This window comes from Barbatula barbatula (assembly GCF_947034865.1).
Source record: "Barbatula barbatula genome assembly, chromosome: 2".
NCBI classification, from domain to species: Eukaryota; Metazoa; Chordata; class Actinopteri; order Cypriniformes; family Nemacheilidae; genus Barbatula; species Barbatula barbatula.
In genome coordinates, this window is record NC_136767.1 from 3351530 (window position 1) to 3379338 (window position 27809).

Consider the following 27809-nt stretch of genomic DNA (forward strand, 5'->3'; position numbering starts at 1 on the left):
ATTCTCAGCGTCGCAGTCAGCAGCACTGGCCGGCATAAGCAGCGTGCTTGTTGGTGCGCTCATGGAAGTAAGTCGGTAATAACACGTTTATTTTTCGCCTTTCTCAACACTGAAAATGTTCAAATTACCTTCTGGTGCGTGTAGTCGATGAAAATGTTGAATGTGAATAAGCGAGTTTTAAACTTTAACAGCTACGAGCACATTTACACCACGTGGTGGTGTCGCATGTTAGTTTTAACTGGTAATGGTTAGATTTTTAACTTGACGTTTCAGCAGTTTTAAACATTTATTTCATGATATTGTTTGTGGTATATAACAGTTAATGTGGTTCGAACGTAAACTTGATCGGGAACGTTACAGCCGCGGTAGATCGCCATCTTTAATTTAGCCTACAGAACAAAATCTTTGCATACGTTTCGCTATATATTCTTATCACTTGCTTTCCTCCCTGTGTATCCGTTGCACTCTGGACTTTTATTATACTACAATATTTTAATGGATTGTTTATACAGGACAGAAGGGTCTTATCAGCACAATTTATTGCACGAACACTAACGTTTTCTTTTTCCTACTAGGGTAATCTGTGGTTTTACCATGTTTTTGGAAGCCTTGTGCAGTCATCGTATACAGCATGGTGAGTGTCTGGGGTTAGTTACTATCGGAGTTACTGCACCATGCTAGTCACAGTCCATATGTAGTGGAGTTAGGAACTAGTGCAGTGCAAAAAACAATCATCTTCTCTCGCAACTCACTGTTGTGTCCATCTAATAACAGTGCTACTTATGAGAAGAGACATGCTTTCGCCACAGACATTGTTCATCTGCTTTTTATTTTTACGTGCATTTAAATTTGCTCTCTTGTACTTGCAGGCGTTGGTTGAGGTTCATGGTCATCCTGTGAATGGTCCCATAGGTAAGACTTATTGTGTCGGTGCTGTTAATATTGGGTTTGTGGTGATGATTGGCAATGTTCAACTGCTCTTATGACCATGAAAGAGAAAGTGCCTCTCTGAACAGTGAAGGTGTATCTTTAAGTAAGCCTTGTATGTGCATGTGTACTCCACTTATGTTTTCTTTGCATTTACATGTAGAACAAGATGTGATTCCTCAATCTTCGCAATATGTACTGGAGGGACAAAATTGAACCTCTTGGAGGTAGGTGTCCATGTCATTGTAATTATTAATGAACGTTTTGTGAAAAACAATGAGGTCTATCCCGACTGGCTCCTCTCGGTAGGGTTTAGTCGTTGGAAACGCCTCAAAGACTAACGCTGTAGTATCGATTTACCCATGTTGCTATTATCCTTAGCTTTGTGGGAAATTGCTACAGGACATGCACCAAGCTTAAAGATATACTGTCGTCTTTATGAAGTACAGTGTCTCACGTGTCTTTTCTACTGTGTAGATGTGACATGCTGTCCACTAGGTGGTGCACTATTGCTGTCTGGTGAGTGGAACTTTAAAATCTGTAATATAATAGTGGTTTATTTATGAAAAGCTTTTAACCAGCACTGTGGGGTATCTGCATCCAGTTGTATGTCTGACTGTATGTTCAAATGCCAGTGCTAGATTAATTCGGCACCTACTGTTATTGGACCTTATATCCGTTGTTGGGTCCTAGTAGTGGTCGAGACAAGTTCTTTCTGGGTATTACATTGAGACAGTCCAGTGTTTACATTTATTGCATTACTGTAAATGCAACTAGTTTTCTACAAACGCAAACCTTGAACTACATGAATACTAGAATACTCTACTCTTATGTCAGCTTTGTAGTGCTGGCATGTTATGAGCATTTGTAAGTGGCCTGTCGTCAGTTCCACACACCCTACATGGCCCGTCCCAGCCCTATTACCCTCTGCTTGGCGAGGTGGCTGGGATGGTAACTGCAGACTCGTGCTCCTGTGGGAAGCCTTATGACACATTTTTAAAAGCTCAGCGTGTCTTTGGTATTCCTGACTTGTTAATCTTCTGTCCTCAGATTCCATATGGCTAGGTTGAATTATTTTGGCAGACTGTTCTTCCGGAGCTGAACAACAAGGGTAAGACAACTTTTTAGCTGGCTAAAATTTATCAATTTGGTCACATACCAAGGCTTTTAGGATATTTGGTTCCTGACTAGCTGTGGACATGACCAAAAATTAAAACCCATCCTAATGAGTCATAGCAGTATTGCTGTTGAGATTTGAAAGGAACATTCTTTGTAAATATTTACCGTTTCAAAGTGTTTATTTGGGTTTAATTGTGTCGATTTTATGTGAACAGGGTCAGATTTGCACTCCGGGCTGTGCCATCCACATTACCCTACATGGAAGGTGAGCGAGCTTCCACTGATCTGGATCACCTTCAAAGAGGGTCAGCCACTTGCCTTCACTGGCGATCCTTAACGCTGTGATCCTACATAACTGCCAACTGCTAGACATCATGTGGGTTTTTTGCAACTTGAAATGCCTGCTGTCTGTGGGGCAACATCTTATCGCATTGTGTATGCCACATACTGTAAGTGCCATGCTGTGGATTAGAATTTTAATTGTCCCTTTTGATCTTTACAGATGTGGAGATCTTTTGTGGTCAAGAATGTTGCAATGTCATGTATGTACATTTTAGACTGCCACGGGCTAATAAAACGTAACATTGTAAAATGTGATGTCTGAATCGTCTTTTAAGGGCATTGCTGACTTATGCTATAGGTTAAAATCCCATTTGTCTGACTACAACAAAATTGAACAATTAAAGTGGTTTACAGAACCTACATGCTACAACAATATTGTCTAGTTTCCCATGGAAGTGTACAGTTAACTGAAAGATCTACATGAGAGAAATCATCTGGTTTTCTGCATATAAACAGTTTATATTTGAGCTGTAGTAATGTGAAAACTAGCACCCCTTAGAGGATAATATAAAGATTCTGTCATGCGGGTAGGAGATTTGTTTCACATGGGTCATGGGGTTTAGATTAAAGGATTCTCTTCAGAGAACACTGCCTTTAGTGCTCCACTTTTGCTTTGACAAGCTGCCTTTGAGTGTACAACGGCCTTTATTTGCTGTGCTCTGAAGTGTGTAGTTTGCCTAAAACGAAAATAGTTTATTGCACCTAAAGCCTTTGTGACTAGCAATTCACGAGGGTCTGTATAACAGGATGAGAAGTGTAGAACTGGCATAAATTCGTATTGCAATTTAATTGGTCAGGTGTTACAAATCTCACTGAAGGTTTCAATTCACAGGCATAGTAGCGTTATACAGGTGTAAATTACAGATCATGTCACACACAGATGTCATGGGGTATGTGTTACTTTTCTCAGTGCTCTTAAGGATTAACCAATCCCAGTCATTAACTCTCCCGTTAGTTCTGAGCGTGCATAGCATTTTGCTTTGTGCTGATGCAAAAGATGTTGGCCTGGACGTTAGGGTCTCACAGCCGCCCTAGCTGATGTTTGTATGGACAGGAAAAAAAGCCACGTGAGTTGTAGTTTATCCTGCTTTTTATTCCTTATGGTCACGTCTTGAGAGGTAATGATGAGAGAAATAGCGTCTAAGAACTTCTTTGAACTGAACAATGCCCGTCCCTGTGAGAGATCAGAGTGTCCCAGGGATCTTATCACAGCTGCACACAAAGAATGCTTGTTTTATGACGCTGTGCAGAACCAGCCCTGGTTACCAATGGATGGCACTTGTGAATTATTAAACTTCAGGTTTCTTTTTTTAGATTATGTATTCTGGTCTTGAATTACTGTAATGGTCACGTTATGTACCTTTTTACAAACACTATTCTTGTAACTGCATTTTCATGTAGTTTGTTTAAAAGTCCGCTTAACTTTCTATTTTGTTATATAGAGTTTTTAAAAGTATTTTTGTCCGAGTGTCACTGTTAGGTCTGAAATACTGTTTCGACACGGTCTTCAAACAAAACGATTTCACCCTTTGTCATTCACTCTTGATTAGATAAGCTGCCTTTAAGACACACACCGTTTGATCAGTATGAATAGTCCGGCTTGTTCACAATCTGTTTAGACTGAAGAAAACTGTCACATGCTCCGGTTGTTGTGATTGTAATCAAGCTATGGTTATGAAAAGAAGGGTCGCTCCCTTAAAGCCCTATCATTTTTACTTTATCATTTTTACCTTGTGAATGGGAGAAGCAATTGTCACTGTACGGTCTTTGTGTCGTCTTCGAAGTAAATAAAAAACATCAGACATGCTGAATTGCAATACACTGTAAAAGCCTTGACCACATTTAACTTACTCATCATTAGTCAAGATTTAGAGTTGAAATGACGTATTTACGATGTACGTTTTTGTATAAACAACGAATATATGTTTTTAAAAACGTGATTTGGCACTCGTGGTTTTAACCCTTTAGTGTGGAGCCATCACTGCTGATAGAAAAACGAGCTTTGTTTTCCATATTGTTGTCCACAACAAGTTGCTTGTAAAACGGAACCGCTAAAAGGGATACGGCTATGGCCGGAAGTCATGCAAAATCTCGCCGTAAAATTGCAATAAATTAGCTAACGCCTACACCTACCACAAACCTAACCTTGCAATAATAAAATGCTATTAACTGTTGTCAGCGTGACAAAACGTATGCGGTATAGAAGTGCGCAAGCCAAGTGGAGGTAGCCGTAAACCACATTTCCCAGCGTGCTATGCGAGCACCACTTGTCCCGCCCCCGTTTGTGATTGACAAGTTGTTTGTTTCACTGTTACCAGCTGCTGGCCCATTCCAATCCTTGTCGGAGTGGAAACACGGGGGCCGACAGTCCTCTTTTCTCCCTTCCCATTTACCTCGTTGTGCTTTCTTTTATTTCACCCCGCTTTACTCTCTTTCGCTCCTCTCCTCGGCAGACAACTTTTTCCTTTTCTCTTCCCTCTTTTCCGCTCTGTTTTAAAACCCCGTCCACAATCTCCAGTTATTTATTTATTTATTAATTCTTTTTATCCAAAGGAATAGACGTTAATATATAGATTTTTTAGATGTGTCACAAATGAGAAGACGCAAAAGATGGAGCTGCACATTTTAGAGCACAGTCTGAAAGTGGCGAGCATAGCGAAAGAGGGCATCCAGATTTGCACCCACGGATTAATCAAACTTGCTTTTCTGCCTTCTAAAACAAGGTAAGCGGCCTCATGAATCGCGCGATAAAGTTTGCGTCGTATTAAAGCGTTGTTCGTCCATAATCTGTTTGAATAACGTCACATTGGCTCAACGCTGCGCAGCTCTTGCGAGGCACACGGCGTTACTTCTGTACGTTTTCATTCCACATCTCGTACATGACCCACGCGAAGAAAATGCGCGTGTCACCGTCAAGCGCACAGTCGCGGAGTTTGTTCGGGGGCAGTTATCATTGCCTGCGGTGTTGCTGAAGTTCAGTCGACGGTAGAGGGGTGTGCGTGTACGTGCTCGGGGTTGTTTTCTTCTCGTGCGGCGGTATAAATACACGGAAGGGGGATGTTGCTTTGCATTCAGCTCGAACCGGCGGCGCGATGATGAATTCGACTGCGCGGCTGTGATCAACCTCAAAGCCCCCAGAGCTTCACAAAACAGCGCCGATCAGTTTGACAGAGATCCAGCTGAACTGCACCCAGCGGAATTGTACTGGAACCTGTAAACAACTAGGAGATTAGTTGGGGGGAAAGTTGTGGCCTGACAGCGATTTGCGTGCGTTTGGTGCATTGGTTCACTGTTTACCAGTAGTGTCTTTGCAACACATCAGTATTGACACCGCAGTTCTTCTGTTTGTCGTGTCGATGGTGTCTCAGATGAGGGTCTTTTGTGAAGACCATCTAGTCTTGGTCTCAGATGCCCATCGCATGCATAAGGACATGTCTAGCTTGCATGTGAGGCTCACAGAAACATCCTGCTCCTTCTGCGTAGACTTTTAGATCAGTGCTCCGATTCCCCAAAAGCCCCCTGTATGTCTATTTGCTCTTGTTTTGGAAAATGTAGTTTTCAATGTTTTATTGAGATGTTCTTGTTTTGAAAAGTCTTGCGCTCCCAAATGCCATCAAGAGATCCGGCCATTCACAGTAATTATACTTCTTATTGGTGTGCGTAGCACAGATTTGGATCTTTACCTTGGTTGAGGCATTTAGTCATGACTCAGGATCTGCAACAGCAAGAATGACATCACCTACAATCGAAAGGAACAATGCAGAAATTTCAAAGTAACATTATAGCAAAAACACTTGTGTTTTGGAGGGCTGCTTGGTAACAGATGAAGGATCATTTAAAGTTGAGTTTAAATTTAGCATTGGATGAGATGTCTGTTTTTAGGATTCAGGTTTTTTTTGCAGTGAAATATTCTTTGTGGTTTGATTTCGCTCCGTTAGTGTTTCCTATTGTATTCTGTGCCGTGTGTCTTGCCCAGCAGGCCATGCTATTTGTTTTAGGGGCTTTTTGTGAATTCAGCTGCACACGTAACTTTAGGCCTTAACCTCAAGCATTTATGGTGGGGCGATACATTTCTTACTTTTTTAGGAGGGGGACAGCTTATGTGTCAAATGTCTCGGACTGCTACAAAATGCAAACAACACGGGGCATTAGGAAAAAGTCACCCTTAAGTTGTTCTTCCGACGAAATTTGTAAGAATGTTAGCAATTTTCAGTTCTGGGACGCCATTGACAACCATAGTAGAGAAAATTCTTGTATATATTTAATTCTGTTCAGCACGAACTAAGATTTTTGAAGAATTTAGGAAAGTGAACACTTCTGTGGCAACCATTTAAATTATTCCTACTATGGTAGGCAGTGGTGTCCCAGAACTGAAAATTGCTAACATTCTTCCAAATGTCTTTGTTTGGGATAGTTCAGTTAAAAATCATGTCGTGAATTATACACCCGGTTTCATTCAAATTCAGATTCGGTTAATAGCACTCGGTATTATAATCCCACTATTTCAGAAATCTGAATCAGTTGAATTGCCCACGAAGACATTTCCCATGGCTTATGGCGTATATTTGTATGTATACATGTATATGTATCTGTGCAACACAAAAGAAGAAGAAAAAAAACGCACATCAATGGGGGTCAGTGTTGTTTGGTTACCACCAGCGTTCTTCAAAATATCTTCCTTTGTGCTTGCAGAAAAAGAAAAGAAAGAAAAAGTCATGCAGGTTTGGAAAGACCTGAGGATGAGTAAATTATGAAACAATTTTCAGTTTTGGGTGAACTAATATTGTTGAACGGCAACGGCCTTCCCTGGAATCACCAGTTCAGGTTGAATCTATGAGAAAATGTTAACTTGTTGTATTGAAATATTTTTCATTTATTGCATAGTGTTATAGTCTTTCAAGTTATTGATTGAAAAGAAACCAGCATTAGAAAACCAGTATTGCTTTTATGACCATTGGATAATCAAGAGCCAGACATCTAAACATGTTTTATCTATAAGTGGGTTAGATATCAAAAAGAAACGGGTGGGTTAATAGATTTAAGATAAACCACTGAAATCTATTGTGTTAAAACATCGTTTTGGGGTTGATCTGTTGTGTGTTTTGTCATTGGAGGAGCAGTTGTTAGAAGCAGATTTTAGACTAGAACAGGGGGGTCATACCCGGTTGAAAATTGACATTGGTTATGTTGTTTTACTCTGATTTTAGGGAGCTAAGACGACCTGCCTCACCTCCATGATTATAACTTTGCTTTCATTGCTCATCTCAGGTGTCCGTACCCTCTCATATTAGTTTGGATTCATCTCCGTCTCATCACCCTGTGACTCAAATTCTGCTGAAGTCTGAATAAACCCCTTATGTTGCAGAAAGGTCAATTGTTATCTGGGGAAAAGCTAAAAGCATTCAGATGGCTCTTCGTTTATCATCTTTACAAACCTAGATTGGCAGTACCTAAAAACTGTTCAAGTTGCTCTTTTTATATAAAAAAAAACTGGGCTCTCATATGGCGTTTAACTGTTAGGCTAAAGAGCATTTTAAAAGGTTCAGTGACAAAACAGAGGAACTGCGTGACGGCTCACAAAAATCTCGAACCCCCAGCACCAACTCTTGGGCAGTGTTCAGATGCTTCTTTCCAGAGTCATAAAGTCGTCTGCTGTCCCCCCCAGAGGCAAAATGATACACTGCGTGGGTGGACGGGCCCATAAATAAGGACACTTTACCTGGTATCTTTGGAGGTGTTTTGGGTGTACAAGCCAACCGCAGCTGCCCAGCGTTTGTGTGTATCGGGTTGCTTCAACAGACACGCTGTATTACTTTTCTGTTTATAACTAAAGTGACACTGGGGGTTTGAATTTGAGTTAAATGTGATAAAATTACAAAATCTGGACCCCATTAACTTGCATTGGTTTTGTGTCTGTCCCAAGTGAATGGGGTCCAGTGCTGTTCGGTTACCAACTTTGCTCAGCATATCTTTGTGGAAGAAACAACGTCATTAAGGTCTGAAATGACAAGTGTGAGTAAATGATGACAGAATTTTCAGTTTTGGGTAAACTCTATTACTTCAATGGATTGTTTCATTGGACGTACGCACCTGGCCCGAAGTGAAAGTCCGTTCTGTGTTTGTTGATTGTTCTAGCTTGTTTGTTCTTTCTATTTTATTTAACATTTTGGTCACAGAAATTCTTCTTTTAATATAATTCTATGTCTGGTGAATAAAATGTGCATTTCATAACTAAACAAGCTGCACAATTTGAGGTAACCCACATGGTTGCCGATGCACAAACAACGCAATGAATTTTAATTCTTTGGTTTGTTTAAATCCCCATCCCAAGATTGAGCAAGTGTTCTAATGTTAATTGCCTTAGCAAGCGCAACTTATTATGTCAATTATTATTGCAAACATAAGCCTATGTGTGTTCGGCACTCTCTGAGACGCTGTGGGAGTAAATTGATGTTCGTAGAAGTTCCTCAGGGACGTGTTATGATTTTTATATTCTTGTTTATTACACTGCTTGCTTCTTGACTTGTAATTTCTACCTCTTTCTCTCTCTCTCTCTCTGCCTTCCTTCCAGATGCAAGTTCTTTAGTTTAACCGAGACTCCAGAGGATTATACCATCATTGTGGATGAAGATGGCTTTAAAGGTAGGTTTTGTGGTTACTCTTTTACTAAGAGTGCACCAGGTTTAGTGCAGCCAGGCAAGATTAAGTCATGTGAAGTATCACTGGTTCTCTATAATTCCTTGTCGCTTGACTCCCTGCCAATGTTTGACCACACATTGATCCATCAAGCCCCCAACCACCACCGCACACACACGTTTCCATTATGGGCTGATTGAGTGAATCTATGTCATTACACACCGGTTGTCAAGGTGAACCCCCGTTCGGCACCATGGATATCAAAAGCTCATGTGTTGCGAAACAGGTACAGGTATTTTTAAACCGCCCGGAAGTTTGTGCAGGTTTTCCACCAATAATTCATCAGGTGAAAGATCGGTTTGAATTGCACTGTTTTTCTCCACACGGGTCATCATTCCTCAATCCAGTCTTGTTTCGCTTGCTAAAACCTTTTTACCCATAAAGTACTTTGGCAAGGTCGGTCATTCAGGCAGGTTGATAGATGAACATCAGCTTTTACTGTTCGGCATGCTCTCCACCCTATCAGACCCTCATCAGAAATCTAAAAGCTATGGAGAGCACAGTCTGGATGCCATTATTCCTGAAGGATCACATTGATCTCTCCTGTGTTAACTCTTCTTTTATTTCTCGTCGGTTTCAGAGCTGCCGGAGTCGGAGTATCTCAGCGTGGCTGATGCGACGTGGTTGGCTCTCAACGTGGTGTCGGGAGGTGGAAGCGCCACAAGCTCTCAGCCAATCGGGGTCACCAAAATTGCAAAGTCGGTCATCGCCCCGCTAGCTGACCACAACATCTCTGTGTTCATGCTGTCAACCTACCAAACTGATTTTATATTGGTAAGTGTTACTAACTGTAATGCAGATCAAGCTGACATTTATTATTTATGAGTTTAGCTAAATCGTGTCCTAGTAGAATTTCCAACAGAATTATACACAGTGATATAGAGGAAGGCCGTATATACAGTGAAAGATGAAAATGTTAGCTGGTGAAGATTCTGCTGTGCCATTGATATTTTAAAGAAAAATCCATCACCAAATGCCAAAACGTGTGTGCATTTAATACATAAGAAATTATGTTTTGTTATGTTATATATACAATTTCGGACCACTCCAAATCTTCATTTAATCAGCATTTTTAGATATATTTGTAGCCATTACAGTCAGGAGTCATCCAACTGCAATGTAAAAGACTGACACATGACAAGATGTGTGAAAACTGTAATAAAATCCAGGTTATCACATAAAAAATGATGTTGAACTTTTTCTAAATAGTTCTGCAAATATTATTGCTGTGTTGCTTAGAAATGTTGCTCTGTTCATAGTAACTTTTGTTGTTTTGACCTGTTTCTACTGTTTTTATATCTGAAAATAGAAGCTATATTTTATGTGTTTCATTTTATCTGCACTAGCAAGTTTTTTATATCATTTTTAATCAGTTTCATCTTATTCAAAGGTGAATTTGTGGAATCAGTTTCAGCCTTGCTTCACTTTCAGACAGTTTTGTTATTTGGCAGTATAAGTTCGGAGCACACTGAAAAATGCTGCTTTCAAAGTGTGCTTATTTAAATTGCCTGCTTTAACAAATATAAATAAAACCTCACAAATGTATATGAATGAATACATCATATACAATGATCTGCATGTTTCTTTTTATAGCTGTGCCAATTCATTAATCAAAGCACATTTCATAGTCCAGCTGGCCTTTGAAAAAGAGGAACCTTGGTTCAACCACAGATTATATCAAAATGAGCAATGTGGTCTGTTGGCTAAATATGTAAGAAAAAAAACAATGTTTCATACACTTTACCTGGAATTCCAACATCGCTTTTATCAAGCTCACAACGTGAACTGTAAATACTGAGCAAATTATCGCTTCTCCTTTCATTAACCAGCCTGTCCACCGCTGTTATCTCAGCATTTTTCTGCCGTGTTTGTGCGTGTAGATACACTATACTGCAGGACAGCGCCTGTTTATGAAAATACCAAGAAATGTGGACCCGATGGTAATCTGAGCGTAGTTATGTAAAGAGGATAAAGCCTGTGGATCAGCAGCCGCTTGCTGGAATTTACGCGAAAGTTCAAATTCCACCCCGGCTGCTCCCAGGCCGAGGAATAATCGCAGGGCTTTATAGACGGAGAGGAGATGACCTGCCTCCTGTGCCGGGCCACTTGAGAGGCCATTTCCTTTTCATCCTCACTTCTGTTCTTCTCTCACTGCCTGCTTACTCAAACACTTTTACCTTAAACACTTTCCTTTACTATACTATACACGAAAACTGGTCAATTCTTAAATAATTCACTTTGGATGGTCCTACATGAAAACAGATCTACAGCCCCTGGTATTGTTTAGATCCTCGAGCCGGAGAGATAGGGCACGATACTACAGCCTGATAATTCGATCGCTATTTCTCACCCCTGCTTCAAATACCACAATACATTTCAAATCTATATCATGAGCGAGGCTCGGCACAGTCAGCAAATACATGAAATGGTTTCGATTGATTTATTCCCTCTTTGAGGACCCGAGCTGGTTATAGCGTCGTTCACTAAATGTGTGTGTTGGATCTGTGTGTAGGTTCGAGAGAGGGACCTGCCCATGGTCATGCACACGCTGTCGGCGGAGTTCACGCTCCTGAGGGTTGTCAATGGAGAAACGGTCGCTGCCAACAGCACAGAGGTCACCAATGGTTTTGTCAAGCCGAAACTGGGTAACCATCTGTCATTAGTCTGAGGGCGTGTCGACAGGGGGCACGGTGGGCATTTATAGTACCGAGTGGTGTTGCTGAGCTTGTTAATGAAATCATTTGTTTAGATCTTCTCGTATTTTTATAATACAAAGAATCCGTTTTTAATAGTTGATGTAAAAGAAAGGTGTTTTTGTCATATGTTATGTTTAGGGCCAATGTTGTTTGGTTACCAGCGTTCTTCAAAAAAATATTTTGTGTTCCACACACGTTTGAAATGACACGAGTGTGAATAAATGATAAGCGTTTTCCTTTTGGTGGAATTGTCCCTTAAAACTAGATGTAAATCGAACTAAATGAATATAGTTTGAAATAACATCGACTCTCTCTTTTGTCAGTTCCTCGGCCCATCATTCACCCTCTCTCCAGCCCCAGTAACATGTTCTGCGTTACCAGTCTGGATCCTTACACGCTGTCCTCTGTGGCCACGCTGCTCATGGACGTCATGTTCTACTCGGGCGGGTAAGAGCTCTGCTCGGGCCTCTCACATATGGCCGTAACCGAGAGCCATCTGCCAGTTCTATTAGAAAATGATGATGATGCACAGGGGTCGCTGTCGGTAGAGCATTAGTGCTTCATTTTTTTTCCCACTTACTTATTTCCTAAACTTGTTTACTTCTCAGAAAGTGGCATCAGGCCAAGAATTAAAGGGAAATATACATATCAAAGTTGCCCTTTTAATCCGTTTCCGTTGCGCTCTGTTAGCCGTCCTGTTCACTGTTGTTTTGCAAAAGCGTCAGCTGAGGTTTGCTGTAATAAAGGTTTGATAATAACAAGAATCCCTGCCGTGCTTTGTTACAGAGCAAAAGAGGCCGTGGGGCAGAGCGAGGATTCTGGGCACATTCGCTTCTTCTCGTTCTCGCTGATCGAGGGTTACATCTCTCTGGTCATGGATGAACAGACGACTCGGAGGTTAGTTCAGGCACAACCCTCCCACTAACAATTTATTGATCGTGAAATCAAAATTCACCTTGTTTACTTTGTAAACATGAGCTTGTCGTGTACTTGTATGGCTTGATTTATTGGTGCATGTATTCTGTTTAACAGATGTTAATGTCTAAGTTTCATTATAAGTGTAATAACCTGCTCCATCCCTGAAATGACTTTTTTGGATGACATCACCAGGTCATCTTATTTTTCAGCCACATCAACCATTAAAGACCATGTTTTGTGCGTCACATTCTGAAAAACATGAAGTTCAACTTGCATTTTTAGATTGAAGATTTGATCTGAATTGACTATGAAAAATTACAGATTGGTAAAGCTTGTGATGGATTTGTATCATTGTGACTGGTTTATTCGATTTCTGTCGATATGACTTACAAGCTGCCCATTTCTTGTCAGGTTTCCAAACAACGTCCTTTTCACCAGCGCTTCTGGAGAACTTTGGAAGATGGTTCGCATTGGAGGACAGCCTTTAGGGTTTGGTAAGTTCCACTAAAACTAAGGTCGCCGACCGGAACTATCAAATCCGTGGTAAACCTGTTTTATACTGGTTGCTAAGGAAAGTATTGAAGGGATAGTTTGACCTGAAGTGCAAAATCTGGCACGAATTACTCCCTCTCTGGTTGTTCCAAACCTGTATATATTTCTTTGTTTGGTTGAACAAAGAGAAAGACATTAAGACAAACGGTTCTTGAAACACTTCAATGACCACATTAGGAAAAATGACATTGGTAGTCAAAAGTACCCCAGAATTGTTTGAGGGTGAATGATGACAGCATTTTAATTTTTGGGTGTAGTATCCCTTTAAGTATTTGCTTTTGCTCATAGGATGTAAATAGGATTTAAACACAATTGGGTTGTGCTACATACAGTATGTAAATTACACATCATTGTGTTACTTGTTGAGGAGGTGTATGCTGTTATGTTTCTCAGGGATTTGAAGTTTTTGCCTGGCAGATGATAAAACTGAGTAAATGATCTTATAGAAGCAATGTAACCAATTTCCTAGAAACCACAATATTGTCTTTAGCATGTATTTGCTAATGCGTATGGCACGAAAACCTTTAGTTTGTTCAACAAAACATTATTAGTTGAACTTATTTTATTCTTGTTGTACAAAGCTAAAACAATTGTGTAACTATATTACACAAAGTGGTGCAACCTGTCCATGTACAAACTACCTCAATACATCAGATCAAGTGCACAACTTCAACACGTATTCATGTCTTCCAACAGATGAATGTGGCATTGTGGCTCAAATCTCTGAACCACTGGCGACCGCTGACATTCCAGCCTATTATATCAGTACCTTCAAGTTCGATCACGCTCTGGTGAGTTTCCTGTAAAACAAGTCTGCATGTACACGTAACTGTTTGTTGCCAAAACTTCTTCGTTTAACAGCAGCCGTCTTTCCACTCAGGTTCCTGAAGAGAACATCCAGAGCGTGATTGGAGCCTTGCGGACCAATGAGAGCACAGGACAGTGAGATTCTCTGCGATTGGACATCCCTGCAAACGTTTTGATTTATGTCGAACTCTTAAAAGTGCCAAGAGCTTTGAGGACTGCTTCTGTGGGAGAGGGATCGGAAAAGGAACCGATGCGGGAGGGGGGTTCTTTAGTATCGCAGTCAGTATTGAGTGATCGTGACATCACGTCCTGTCCATCTTCTGCCTACCTGCAAAAACAGCCCTCGTCCAAGCCGATCCCCATTCGCCTCGAAAGGGACCCTGAATCCGGTGTTTTTCTTGCTCTCTTTTCCCCGTAGCAAACCCCTCCTCCATGTACCGTCTGCCATGGCAACAGAGCCTGCTTAATACCGGGCCTGGACTTCATAAAGGGATTCCCAAGACGTCGCGAATAACCATTATGTATTAGTGTCAGGTCCTCCTCAGAAGGACAAAGAATGTACTTTATCAAGATTTATGGGTTTTCCTCACTCTTTCCTGTTTTCCCTTGCAGTGCCAAGACTGAGGGCCTAAACAGACTCCTTGTCTAAATGTGTTTTCTCTGGATGCTTTGTAAAGGTGGTGGTACAGTTTTTAGCGAAACGCTCCTGTTCGGCAATATGGTTCGGTGACGCGTTCGTTTCGTGAAGGAACCTTTTCATTTCCCCTTTAGAAAGTTTTCCGTGTTCAGAAGTTTCGTTCCTTTCCCTTCACCTAAATCTTGGTTAATGAATTAAATTAGTTGTTGTTGTTTTCGCATTTCAAGTACAATCAATGGTTTTTGTGTCCGCCTGACCGAGTTGGCAGTGAATGTGTGTGATTTTGTCCGACCAGGGTCGACAACCGAGGCGTGGATACAGGTGAAGTGAAACCGTATGGGTTCACATGCACTAGTTCAGGTTATACGCACGAAAGTCCACAAACTGTGCAGTTAACTGTATACTGTTTTTAAAACGTTCATTTTGGTGACGATGTCGCTTTTTAGTTCGCCACTTCTTTAGTCTTCGCCACTTCTTTTGCAAAGCTGTCACCTGCTGAGGAAACCGGTGGGCAACTCTACCGTTTGTTGAATGTTGGTCGAGGTCACGTGTCACAGACACTGGCGTTAGTTTAGGCCTTCAAGCTCCCCTCGTCTGCACTTTATTTAAGGTCTGTCTTGAAGATCTTACTATTCTGATGTGAAATAGCGGGGATTCGTATTTCCCCCCATGAAGGAGTCTCTTAGAAGGGGTCACTTGTTGCTCTTTACACATGGATGGGTGTCTTTTTTCCATTAGCTTTTCTTCTGTCGGCTCTGAAGCGGACATTTTCAGAAACATGTATTTATCAGTGTTAAAAAAAAGGGGTGACCTATTTCTTCTGACAATTAAAGATGTGAAACCCGTATATTTTTTCAGCTTAGTTTGTGTTTAAGGATGGTTTTCGATGAAGCTTTTTCCCACTGCTTTCTAAAGAGGACAGTGGGGGTTTACACCTGCTAGAATATGTGCCAATTGCAGGATTTGCTATCTAAGCAAGTTTATGTAGATATTATTTGACACCTATCTGATTAAAAAATGTATTCTTTGCTCTTATCTTTGCTAATTCTATCTACCGTAGAAAAGATTACATTTGGAGCCTTGCGTCGATTGAAATTAGTTCAGACGGCAGAAATCTTTTAACACTGTACTTGCACATTAAAGGAGGTGACGCCTCAACTATTCCACTCTTTCCCTCAGAATGTATATTGCTTTATAACTGGTACTATAATCTTGTGATTAGAAATACAGTTAGACAAAGCATGTACTCGATTCTGAAGGATACATGAACTTAAAATGACTTTATGGCATCCCACAATGTTTCTAAACCACCGTTGGTAAGATAATCAATTGTGAATTGCAAGTTGCTTCAATTAAAGTCAATGAAAGTTGCTACAAATACAATTTTGGAACGGTTTGTTTTATTGAACGAGGATCCTGGATGGTAATTTACTTATGAAGAAATTTTGCCCTTCAAAAGCCATAGTGTTCTTTTGCGATTGTTCTTTATCAATGAATTGAACACAATGGTTAAAAAATGTGTTGAAAAATTGGTCTACATGAGTCATAAGCAAGGCTTTTTAAATCAAAATGTTTATTTTTTATAAATATTTATTCTTATTCAGCAAAAACAAATAATTGGTCAACAAAAATTAGGAACCCAGTTGGTAACACCAGCAGCGGTCCCAGCCAAAATAACCTTGTAAAGCCTGATCTGTTTTTTAAGTACCAGATTCTTCATTTTACCTATTGAGAAATCAGTGTGTTGTAACACGGTACGTTCCATAAACAATACTAATGTGAGTCTCAATGCACAGTGTTTGCCATAACATACAAAAAAAGTCCATGTAGAATTTCAAAGTCACTCGCAAGTCCTTCATGGGGGCGAAAAAAGCAGAGGTGGTATCCTGTTTCCACCTTAAACACACCCTTAGCTTGCTTGTTGCAGAATGACTTGAAGACGCTTTACGGAGTCAACCCAACAACCAGATATACTGAGAAACACTAAAACCTGTAATTCTGGCACTTCATTGGAAGTCTCTTGGATGTGCCAGAGAAGACTGAATCAGAGAGGACGGACTCATATGATTGATTTGACCAGCGCCACCATGTGGTCAACGCCACAGGCAACATCCGTCACATGGCCTGGGACTGTCACCTAAACAAATCAAGAGCATGAAGGACAGAAATTAAAGTGTCTGAATGAACTATTCTGTTTGAGAAAAAATGTAATGACGTGTTGTCGGTCTCTTACCCTCCATGGAAAATACTGGTCATCGTGTCTTCCGATGCCCAGACACCCTCTCACATTCTTGCCCCAAACAAACAGCTCACCGCGCTCTGAAAGCAACATCAACACAGCAAATAACTCTTTACATTGAAGTTGGGAAGGACACATACAGTGTTTAATAACACAAAGGTTTAAAGAATTGGTTTTCTGTAACAACAACGCATTTGACGCAGAAATATTTCAAATGTAAGAATAAATGTATTTGAGCAATACATATTTTAACATTGACGTTTACCTGTGATGGCTGCAAAATGATTGAGACCGCAGCGAATGGACGAGACCCTTACTATCGGGTTGAATTCTGACCTCCCAAAAAACGTGGCAGGTATTCTTTCTGGGATAGCAGACTCTGACAGATTTGGGCCTTTCCCCAGAATTCCAAAACCCCAAACAAACACATCTCCTTCCTCTACAGAGAGTATTTGTTTTAATGATAACTCAGAACGTGAAACAATAATTATTAGTATTCAATCATTGGTTTATTACAGGCTCTAGGATACTTGATTCTGATTGGTCAGTCACAACATTCCAAAGTAGATTATTCCCAGAAAATTGTTACAAATGAGTTGTTTACATTTCAATAAATGTGGCAAGCACATTATACTGTATATATATATATTAAAAAACATGGAATCACGTTAAGACGTGGTAGTAAGATGCTTCGCTTCCATAAAGTTTATTGAAGAGCTACTAATCTTACCGTTCAGAACCGCCACCTGTGTTCCTCCACATGCTGCCTGTCTGACTCGACCCACAGACCTCAGGGGCAGCAGCCGTGGCGAACTAATCTGTGAAACAGACCTGAGATTCACAGTCTGGCATTTTTACCCCTAAGATTATTCTAGAAGGATAGCCAACCCTCACAGAAAGAAATGAAACCCTCAGGATCATTTAAGTGAGGTGGTTCAATGTTATATATAATACCTGTGTCATCTCGGTGACGGAGGCGAGCTGCAGGTACTCAGAGTTCCCCCAACCGTAAAGCTGGCCGTCGATGGACACAGCCAAACTACAGTCTCCATATGTGATCACCTGCTGAACTTTGACTCCAGCCAGGTCTCCTCCAACAAGCACTGGACAAGGGGATTTGTTGTGATGGCCCAGACCTTAAAACACATTTCAGATGTTTTAATGACGATGCGTACAAGATAAACATTTCAAAACTGTCGTTTTCCTAAAGCGGTACGTGGGATTTGCTTTGGGATTTTGATTTTACAAATAAAATAATGAAATGTATATGACCTCTAATGTACTTAGATAAAATCGTCTGCTAATTGAATAATGTAAATGCCTCATGAATATTAATTAGGTGACAATGTATTGCTGAAATTCAGGTATAAAAGATTACTGGGTTCAAATGTGTATGGTAAAGTTATACAATTCCCCAATTACAGTTACTGGTTAAGATACAACTGCCATAATAAAGAAGAACAAAAACACAGACTGATGGAAAATATGACTGAGCGAGCGAGTTGACGAAACAAACCTGTTTGTCCATCTGCCCCCCACCCGCAGGCATAAACTGAGCCTTTCTCTGTTAGAAATACACTGTGATCCTGGCCACAAGCCACCTACAGGACAAGAGAAACAGGACACTCTCATTGGCCAACAAACGCAATAAGTTTAACTTGAATTTCATATAAATAAATGTAAGAACAAAACTATTGCAGGAATTTTGATATAATTTCAATCTTCAAGCAATACATTTATCATCACATACCTGAATGACCCGACTGTCAAACCCCTCAATCTTATGCACAAGATGGCTTCCGCTGCAGAAAACAATACATTAGTCATACAGTACTCGCAAGCTTTAAAACCAATGGAGTGCAGGTAAAGCAAATATTCAACCTTCAAAATATTCAATGTCCTTTGAGCAGGTATAGATAATATCGCTTAGAAACAAACCTGTAGACCTCATCTTCCACAATCGGCCTGCCACACTGTCCATAAGCATTATTACCAATGCTGAAAACTGTTGAAGAGGAAAGCAATTCGTGTAATAACCATTTTAGGGGTGACCGGCAAAACAGAAGTAATATCAATTATATCGGAGTTCTTTTTGGATCATACAATAAACTCACATTAAACATGCAAAATATGTTTTTATTTCCAAGATAATAATTGGAATGAGGTCATTCATGAATTACATTCATTTGCAAACTGCTTTCAGTAGATACAGGCAGCATGCAGTATATTATTATTACTTAAAGCAAAAATAATGTTTTAAATATTTGCATTAAATAGCAGATGAAAATAGCAAACATCCCCACCTCCCTCAGAATCTGTGAGCACCAGGGAGTGAGCACGGCCACATGACACTTGCAGCACTCGCGTCTCCTGAGGTTTGGCCAGTGGGAGAGACACCGGAGAAGGTTCCAAAACATAGTCATAACTTTTATCTGTAAACGCACAAGACAAAGCAGTTCATCACCAGCCTGTATCCATGAGTAAACATGAATGTGGTCATCAGTATGGTATTGGTCACAGAACTATATTTAAAGGGATAGTTCACCCAAAAATGAAAGTTCTGTCATCATTTACTCGCTCTCAGGTTGTTCCAAACCTGTATACATTTCTTTGCTCTGTCGAACACAAAGGAAGATATTTGGAAGAATGTCGGTAACCAAACAAACCTCATCCCCCATTTACTGCCATAGTAGGGAAAACGTATACTATGGGAGTCAAAGGAGATCAGATCTGTTTGGTTACTGACATTCTCCCAAATATCTTGCTTCCATTTAAAGGCTTGCTTCTACAGGAGCAGATGAATTACTAATAAAAAGATTCATATTTTCGAATTGTAGTGTGGTGGGCGTTTTTCTCACGTCTGTCCTTTTGAGTCCGCTGGAAGCCCAGCTGGGAATCATTGTTAAGGCCCATGCCCCACAGTTTGGTCAAGTCTTTGCTATTCGATGCCAACAACGTGAAGCCATATCCGCAGGCTGCAGAGGAAATCTACCAAACACAAACAGGACATAGAAAATAAAGATGATGTTATCCTTAATATAAGGAATTGTTCTGGACAGTGTAACTTGGTTTATTTTGTACACTGCAAATTAAACCCCTTATAAAAAGTATTGTGATGCTGTGTCACATTGTAACGCCATGATAATTAATCAAGCATCGCTATATTAATGTCCCGTGGTATTTATACCTTTTGTTCGGTGTCCAGGCGATAAGGTGTGAGCTGGTATTTCCTGGGCTTTTTCCTGCCGCTGTCAGGCACCACAAAACTGGGGATTCCTAAAGCGCCTGTGTAGCTAAAGCCCCATACAAACACCTTATCTTTGGGCTTCCTGTGCTGACCCACATATTGGAACACGGGTCTGTCATCTTGCTTCTGACCTGTCATGCCAAAAGGGTGGACGCCGTATGCACGGAGACCAACACGAATACAACACCGGCCACATACACGAATGTTGACTAATGCCATTATGACAGTGACCTGCAGTGACAAAACATTTAAAAAAATCTGATATTTCAATTCGTATGTGGAGAAATGCTTTTTTATATATTCTTTTCTTTACATTTAAAAAAGAAACTAAATTAACTTACATAACTTACGCAACATATAGAGATAATGAATCACTTCATTATAATGTGTTTCTTCTGTAAATGCTATATATTGAAATAAGTCTATGTTAACCTGTGCGTGATGTAGATTAGTGAATATTTCAGTAACTGAAATAAGTAAAATAATAAAGGTACTTTTAAATGTCATTTTAAATGGTAGCCTATTATGGACATTTCACTTATAATGGTGTGTGTGTTTATAAGTACCATGAAGTGTAAATTCAACAGATCATTCGACAATTGTATAAGCATTACTGTAGCGATAACACACTTTTTAAATAGTAAAGAGAGTAAATGCAATAAACTTGATATTGTTACTTACCGCTGAATGACCATTTAATAATACAACAACATTAAAAACAAATCGCTTTTACGGCAATCCCGTCACTTAATAAATAAATTCTCGTAAATGTCTGTATATGTTTAAGCTGATTTTAATGTTTGATATGTCCTTTCTCTGCCGCTCTAACGTGTTGTCTACGGGGGCAGCCATGACAGTTTACTTGTGTTGTGTGACGTATGGGACGTGACGTGAACTGCACTGCGCAATGACAAAAACGCCGCTAGGGGGCGTGAAAAGCTCGTTCGTCATGATCACTCGGTTGCTTTCTTTCTTTTATTCAAAATGAGCTTTTTGGAAAGTGAACATTTAACTTTTGTTAGTCGATCTCGAAGTAGTCGTTGATAAAGACGAATATTTAAACTGTTTTCTTACACGCATTGACTTTATTATTCACATCGAATATAATATTCATTAAAATGCCAAATAAATGCTTACATGGTACATTGTTAGTTTACAAAGTACAGTTTTGGTTGACATGTAGAAATACTGACATGATATGTATAGCATATCTAACATCCATAGCTTATAACAGGTTCTGGGCTAAGCAGGAATGAACTGTTTGTGTGCACAATTGATCTGAATGCAAGGAAAACTGTTCAAATCGAACTTAAACAGAGATATAAGTAAGGTTTTCACACAGTTGTTGAATGCAGATCAGCTGGCTTCGTGTATGCTGACTCTCTTGCATGTGTTCTCGGTACAGCGCTCCAGAATGAGCTGAGGACTGGGCCGGGGAGGAATGACTGGAGTACTCTCATCCAGATCTTCTGGTTTGGAGGAGCTTGAGTTTACGATGTTCTCTACATAAAGAAAGTGGTGTAAATCCATAATCATTGCCTTCAAGCGCTGCAAATATATTTTATTGGCAATTTCAGCTTGAATGTGAAGCCTAAAGAAACCATTCGAGATGTATTTCTGTCACCGTTGTGGTTTACTTTCATTATTAAATTGCATTTAGACTTCCTCGATTTTGGTGGATTCTCCACACCACCGTAACAATTTCATGGTACTAAGAACTATAGTACTGAGAGGAAATAGAAAATCACTTTTCTTTGTCTTGCTGTATTTTAGACTATGCCCAATACACACCTCTGTTTGTCTTCCTCTCTTGTAATGGAGATCGTGTCACATTTTTAGATTGGGAGTTTAGTCTCCCTCGCTGCTGTAAGAATCGCCGGCTCTGTCTGCGATAAGTGTCCTGACTGATCCTCTGACGTCCCTTGGAATGAATGCTCTGGACGTTGCGGATGGTCGATCTATTGGTGACAGTAAAAAAAGATATATCAGCAAAAATAAAGTTAGAAAGTTTGTCAGTATTAACATCGTGTGGAATTGTGCTCGTATATGTATGTACCTCCTGGGTGGTGGTGTGGCTCTTCTGACAACATCCTTTTCAGCATCCACCTCTTTCTTCTCACCCGTACAGAAGAGGAACATGGACGGGTAGTAGCCAGTATCTTCTCCTTTCCTGTTGGAGACAAACAGAAGTTTTCCTTAGCGAGAATCTGATTGAAGTGTAAATGACAACATGTTTGGACTTTTCACCCTATTGTTTTGAAAAACAATGTTATGCAGTTCAAGTTAACAGCTGACCCCTACCTGACCACCCACCACCCATCTAGAAGTTTATGGATAACTTCAACAGTCTCTCCAGACTCAAGAGTTAACTCATCCTCTTCGACAGCTTGATACCCTTTGGTGGTTTTGTAAAGCTCTCCTGTAAGAACAGAGATATCATCAACACAGGCCAACACAACACAATTCTCTCCTCTTTGATTTAGCATAATGCTATCTGGCCTTGACGTGACAGTATACACATTTACCTGCATAGTTAGGCTCCGGTTCCTCTGATTCAACTGCTCCATCCAGTGGTTCCAAGTATGAAGCCGGTACCCAACCTCTCCTGGAATCACACTGACAGAACCACCAGCCTTCAGGAAACACATTAAATCGCAACCATATGATCAATGTATCAATAGGCCTATATAATGTATTATGTCAACACTTGGCTTAATGACATGTTGAAAACCATTTATTTATATGACCTCATAGAGAAAGTATTATATTTACTTGGATTTCTAAATGTTTGTTGGTACTAAAATAAAAACACAGTGAAGGAGTTCAGTGGGTTGTGCAATGGCGAGTTGACTAATATATTTTGTAATTCTTGACAAATATGACTTTTTATTAACATGAGACTAGTGTGATTGAGCCATACACAAGAATGACATTGATGACTGACCAACTAGAATTTTTTAACTAGGTATTTAAGGGGTCAAAATTGATAATACGATTTTATTCGTTAACATTAGTTAAAGGAGCAATGTGGAGATTTTAGTGGTAACTAGCGGCGAGGTCGCAAAATGCAACCAACGGCTCACTCTACCACTCCCTTTCGAAAGCACTACGACTGCTGACACAAGACAAATATGTCGTCACGTTTTCGTGTCTTTGCCGAAGGAGATAACGTGTTTACGAAACACACTCTGTAGAGCAGTTTGTCCATTTAGGGCTACTGTAGAAACAACATGGCGAATTCCATGCAAGCAGACCCGCGGTGTATGTAGATGGAAACACATACATTATTCATTATTTAAGCTCTTTATACACCTCTTTTTTATGACATAGCTATGTTTCATTGCATTTCTGTCAATTAATCCTTTAAAACGTTACACATTGGATCTTTAAAGTGAGAGTTATTAATGAAATATTTTTCATCAATCACCTTCATGTCATTCTAAACCTTTGACTTAATTTATTCTGCAAAACACAAAGGAAGGCATTTGAAGAATGTTGATTATCGACCACCAGCCTAACAAAATATATTTTTTATGTTCCACGGAAGAAGGAACGTCATATAGGTTTTGAATGATATAAGTGTGAATACATGACAGGTTTTTATTTCTGGGTGAACTGTCCCTTTAAGGTTAACATTAAGATTTATCAATGCTGTGAAAGTATTGTTCAAAGTGCATTCATGTTATCTAATGTAGCACATCCAGCTCACCATTTGGACTTTTCTCCACGATGTCCACCATGTCTCCTGACTTCAGAGTGAGCTCATGCTTTGAGCTCTTGCCGTAGTCTGCAATCACTCTGTAACTCTCAAGCATGATAGGCCCTGTGATTTCTGTGCAGAAATACCCCAAATTCAACATAAGCAAGGTATCTCACTTAAGATATATCAGATGCAAATGGGAAAATTGATTTATACCTGATGAAGTGTTTCTCCTGGATCTACTGGTGGCCATAATAAATGTCTCGTTTCTTTTGAATCTGAAGAAAGATGATAATATTATTTGTCATTGGTTTTGATTTGGGACATACTTTTTCACAGCTGATAATACAAACACAGAGGATAATATTGTTAAATGTAAAGCAGGACTGTCATTTCATTACTCTCATTGGGCTTAATGTGTCGTAAAACCACAGCTCCAAACTGTTGCAATCTTTACTCACGGGTGGGCGGCCGGCGGAGATTCATCTTCAGGCCGCATTTTGAAGAAGTCACGAACCAACTGACATCGGGAGATGTTTGCAGGCAGGTTGAGCAGAGAGCGGCAATATTCTGCAAGAGTCACCTGCCTTCTCTCTGTAGTTTTTTGGTTGTCTAGCCATTTTGGAGCTGAGGAGGTTAAAACATCAGACTGAATGTTTTGGCTGTTTTGTATTTACATGCAGGCCACGTTGTGTAGTGGTCATACAGCTACAAATTGTCTGTCTATCTGTAAAACCGGGAAGTACAGTTTGTCTGCAACACCTGCCACAATGTCCTCCAGAAATGTTCTTTTGCAGAAATGAAACTCGATCACACACAAAAAACACAACAAGAATTCACATCATTACGCCAATGGACACATTTTAACATTAGTAGCATGTAGTAAACTTTACTTAACTCTAAAGGAAAAAATAAATATATCTGATACGCTTGACATAAAGCAGGTGCTTCCTGAGAGGAACTAAAACTGACTTCTGTGTTATCTGCTCTTGCTGATAAATGAAACTATCACACAATGCTGATATGCTTGTGGAAGGTATCAATAAGTCTGATGCTTTTAATCTTTTTAGTAAATAATTTACAATAGTTCAATCTTGGTCTATTTGTTTTAAGGGTAATCATATACTATGTAAGTGTCACTTTACCTGGTAATGTAGGGATGATTCTGTCTTTTGCATCTATCTCTCCTGCTTCAATAGGGAACATTTCCTTTAATGCTTTCTATAAATTAAATAATTGATGACATCCAGGTTATTATATTAGGTAACAGAAATACAGTTACAGAAAAAAACAAGAGGCCATTTCAGAGACTCTTTGGATTTTAAAATGTACTATTTACATGTGTTTTGGTAAAATAATCATTTTTGTTTCATTCTGTGAACTACTCGCAATGTTTTTCCAAAATTTCAATGAAAAAAAATATGGTTTCTATTAGCAGAAAATTTAAACTGGAGAAACAGGTCAAAATAAAAGAAAATGTGCTCTTTATTTTTCCTGACCTCGAATAGTACAAATTATTTATTTTTTCACTTTTAACTACAACAGTAATATTTGTACAAGCATTTAGAACAAAGTAAAAAACTAAATTTTAGGGAATTCCCACAATACGTGAAATGAAAAATGCTGATTTGACATGAAAATTTGGAGCGGACTCTTATTTTTTTGCATCTTGTATATATTATAACTAATATACTGTACATATTCATTACAACATTAACGAATATATTACTGTATATATTTTTAGGACTTTTAAACAAAGTGTTCTCTATGCATCTTTGTTATGAGGAAATGCATGTAGCAATGGAAAACGAATCAGTCATAGAGATATAAAAATATAAACTTACATGGAATGTGTGGATATCTGGATACCATCTGTAAATCAGCTTTTCTGATTGATCACTCCATTTAACCAAGAGCATGTACACCTTTTTAAAAAGAATTGATTTCTTTTTAAGAATAAATGATGTATGTAATGTCAAGTTTATCTGTTATTGTCAGTGTATATGTGTACAAACAGTATAATTGCATTAAAAACATTTATTGTAGCCTACTCACAAAGTGCTGACTGGGAAAGAACCTTTTCTCGAAGCCTAACAGCTCCACATGTCGTACATAAGGTTCAGCCATCCTGCAAAACGAAGACTCTGTCAATAGCTAGACGAATAGGAGACTGCTCTTGTATTGTTAAGTTCACCTGTGTTTATAGAGTTCAGTATGATAGTGGGAGGAGCTTTCTCTCATAGTCCTTCCTCTTTTACTTCATTACATTAAAATCAATGAGGAAACACAGATGAGAAATTCCAGAGTTACATGTATGAAATGTTGCTCATGTGGGGTCAAGAAATGTTTTGTTGAAAACGTGATGCTAAAATTACATGGGGGCTATAGTTGTACAAAAATCAATGCAGAAAAAAGCAAACCCTAAAATTCATGAAATATTTCAATGCAAAATATTATTATTTTCTCAATGTCAGATTCCTGCATGAATTGAATCACTTTTGAATCACAACATAAAATATAGTCCTTGTGAACTTTCTATTTATTCCTGTTAAAAATGATATAAGTTAACAAAACTGTATATACAGAGTAAAACGCTTTTGGCCTCTACAAGGCTGGAGCCGTTGGAAACCCCTGGACAGATGGTCTGTCCATCACGGGCAAACAGTCAAACACATTAGAGAGATTTAGTGACTAATTTCACATAATCTATTGGGGAAACTGTCATTGTTAACTGTCATCATTTAAATTCATGACATTTGACATTGTTAATAGCATTACGGTAATGCAGACATTCTCAAAGTGCGTTCCTCACGTTCACTTTTGTGTAGTTTTCAAAGTTGCATGTTTACTGAAAAAGAGAAGGAAACATTGAGAAAACAAACTTTTTCGAGTGGGTATTGCCATGTCTCTTAAGTTCCGCTTATTTATTGCCATCATATCTAATATCATTTCCTGCTGATGGGAAACTCATCATTCAACATTTTAAACAGACTTTATTACGTAAAAGATGTCTTTAACCATAATAATGGCTGTTCTCAAGCAGCTCTTTTTGCAACATTTGGGTACCAACGCTTAGCCACAAAAAAAACACTGTTCACTGTAATATTCAAAATATTTATATTTTTTTAGGGGTAGCTTTCTAGGAGCCACGCTAGACAAATTCGGCAAGACGTATTGGCACAATTGAGTCATTATCTTAGTCATGCAGATGTGCAGTTTAATCTAATCATGTGGAAGGAGTGAGGAATCTTCTTAATGTGGCCGTTTTCTCCCACACATTTCTAGACATTGTCTTGTAAACACACACCCACATAGCTACAGCATGTTTTTGGGGGAAATATCGAAAAAATTCCTTATATGTACTGGTTACAATAAAGTAAGCAAGAAAACTCCTGTATCAGTACGTGACATTTTAGGGAGTAATAATTTATAGACCCCGACTTGATCATTTGAATTGTCGGCAAATAACAGAGATTGGCGAAAAATCAACAGATTACACTAAATTGAAGTGGAGCAATGGACTTTGAACTAAATTACCTCCGTTAAATTAGATTCTTGAAATACCATAATCTCCTTTTGCTGGCATATATGTCAAAACCTTTGATATTGATGTAATGTGGGCAGGTAAATAGCTTTCATGACCTTTTGACTTTAAAAACAGGTACATTTGAAATAAGAGATAGTGCAGCTATACATATTGCTTTAGTCTTTGGTACAATACTGTCACTATAGACCCTTCATCGCTTTTAAATGAATGACTAATACTTCTAAAGAATATCATGTCTATGTTTCAAATACTAACAAAGATACATTAATCTAGCTTTTAATAACTATTTTTTCACTTCCCATTTCCTCAAACCCAAATGACACTGTCTGAATTGCCAAATCCTGGTTATAAAAAATGCTCTCAGCTCAGCGAAACTCCCATG

General features: G+C 39.3%; 3 protein-coding genes and 1 long non-coding RNA gene across 6 annotated transcripts; 2 read left to right on the forward strand and 2 right to left on the reverse strand.

The window, feature by feature from the left end:
- LOC306891106 lies at positions 1–2638 on the forward strand. Of its 2 annotated transcripts, none has more exons than XR_013786319.1 (8): positions 1–75; positions 576–634; positions 870–912; positions 1091–1154; positions 1405–1446; positions 1978–2038; positions 2262–2422; positions 2549–2638. It is a non-coding gene; the product is annotated as an uncharacterized lncRNA (long non-coding RNA). The 2 variants fall into 2 exon arrangements; XR_013786320.1 differs by having other exon boundaries at positions 4–67.
- Positions 2639–4608: 1970 nt separating this feature from the next.
- Positions 4609–15541, forward strand: castor2 (cytosolic arginine sensor for mTORC1 subunit 2). The gene is made up of 9 exons (XM_079479387.1): positions 4609–5111; positions 8960–9030; positions 9665–9858; positions 11597–11729; positions 12104–12227; positions 12567–12677; positions 13110–13192; positions 13947–14041; positions 14131–15541. Exons 1-9 carry the CDS (start codon positions 4999–5001, stop codon positions 14194–14196), a joined length of 990 nt encoding a protein of 329 aa, XP_079335513.1. The 5' UTR covers positions 4609–4998; the 3' UTR covers positions 14197–15541.
- Positions 15542–16081: 540 nt separating this feature from the next.
- On the reverse strand, positions 16082–21053 carry rcc1l (RCC1 like). Of its 2 annotated transcripts, XM_079479357.1 has the most exons (12): positions 20862–21053; positions 20121–20411; positions 19792–19921; positions 19237–19365; positions 18872–18938; positions 18684–18735; positions 18450–18534; positions 17888–18069; positions 17664–17751; positions 17199–17372; positions 16928–17013; positions 16082–16831 (listed from the first exon to the last, which is right to left on the reverse strand). In XM_079479357.1, the coding sequence occupies exons 2-12, from the start codon at positions 20397–20399 to the stop codon at positions 16754–16756; spliced, it is 1350 nt and encodes a 449-aa protein (XP_079335483.1). In that variant the 5' UTR covers positions 20400–20411; positions 20862–21053; the 3' UTR covers positions 16082–16753. The 2 variants fall into 2 exon arrangements, with proteins under 2 accessions (XP_079335483.1, XP_079335482.1); XM_079479356.1 differs by having other exon boundaries at positions 16701–17013.
- A 186-nt stretch (positions 21054–21239) lies between these two features.
- On the reverse strand, positions 21240–26057 carry ncf1 (neutrophil cytosolic factor 1). Its single transcript, XM_079479376.1, has 11 exons — positions 25936–26057; positions 25725–25805; positions 25026–25101; positions 24342–24507; positions 24097–24158; positions 23890–24012; positions 22706–22813; positions 22482–22599; positions 22237–22350; positions 21972–22138; positions 21240–21682 (listed from the first exon to the last, which is right to left on the reverse strand). Exons 1-11 carry the CDS (start codon positions 26005–26007, stop codon positions 21537–21539), a joined length of 1233 nt encoding a protein of 410 aa, XP_079335502.1. The 5' UTR covers positions 26008–26057; the 3' UTR covers positions 21240–21536.
- Between the last annotated feature and the right edge of the window lie 1752 nt (positions 26058–27809).

What these genes read in the sequence shown, in the direction of transcription:
- rcc1l (XM_079479356.1), bottom strand. Translation starts at nt 20,399, where the DNA reads ATGGCATTAGTCAACATTCGTGTATGTGGCCGGTGTTGTATTCGTGTT. An exon ending in GCCTGGACACCGAACAAAAG is followed by an intron (nt 19,922 to 20,120) that starts GTATAAATACCA and finishes TGTGTTTGGTAG; the next exon opens with ATTTCCTCTGCAGCCTGCGG. An exon ending in TTGACAGTCGGGTCATTCAG is followed by an intron (nt 18,535 to 18,683) that starts GTATGTGATGAT and finishes CTTGTCCTGTAG; the next exon opens with GTGGCTTGTGGCCAGGATCA.
- castor2 (XM_079479387.1), top strand. Translation starts at nt 4,999, where the DNA reads ATGGAGCTGCACATTTTAGAGCACAGTCTGAAAGTGGCGAGCATAGCG. An exon ending in TTTTGTCAAGCCGAAACTGG is followed by an intron (nt 11,730 to 12,103) that starts GTAACCATCTGT and finishes CTCTTTTGTCAG; the next exon opens with TTCCTCGGCCCATCATTCAC. An exon ending in AGGACAGCCTTTAGGGTTTG is followed by an intron (nt 13,193 to 13,946) that starts GTAAGTTCCACT and finishes GTCTTCCAACAG; the next exon opens with ATGAATGTGGCATTGTGGCT.
- ncf1 (XM_079479376.1), bottom strand. Translation starts at nt 26,007, where the DNA reads ATGGCTGAACCTTATGTACGACATGTGGAGCTGTTAGGCTTCGAGAAA. An exon ending in TCTCCGCCGGCCGCCCACCC is followed by an intron (nt 24,159 to 24,341) that starts GTGAGTAAAGAT and finishes ATCTTTCTTCAG; the next exon opens with ATTCAAAAGAAACGAGACAT. An exon ending in GATGGGTGGTGGGTGGTCAG is followed by an intron (nt 22,351 to 22,481) that starts GTAGGGGTCAGC and finishes TGTCTCCAACAG; the next exon opens with GAAAGGAGAAGATACTGGCT.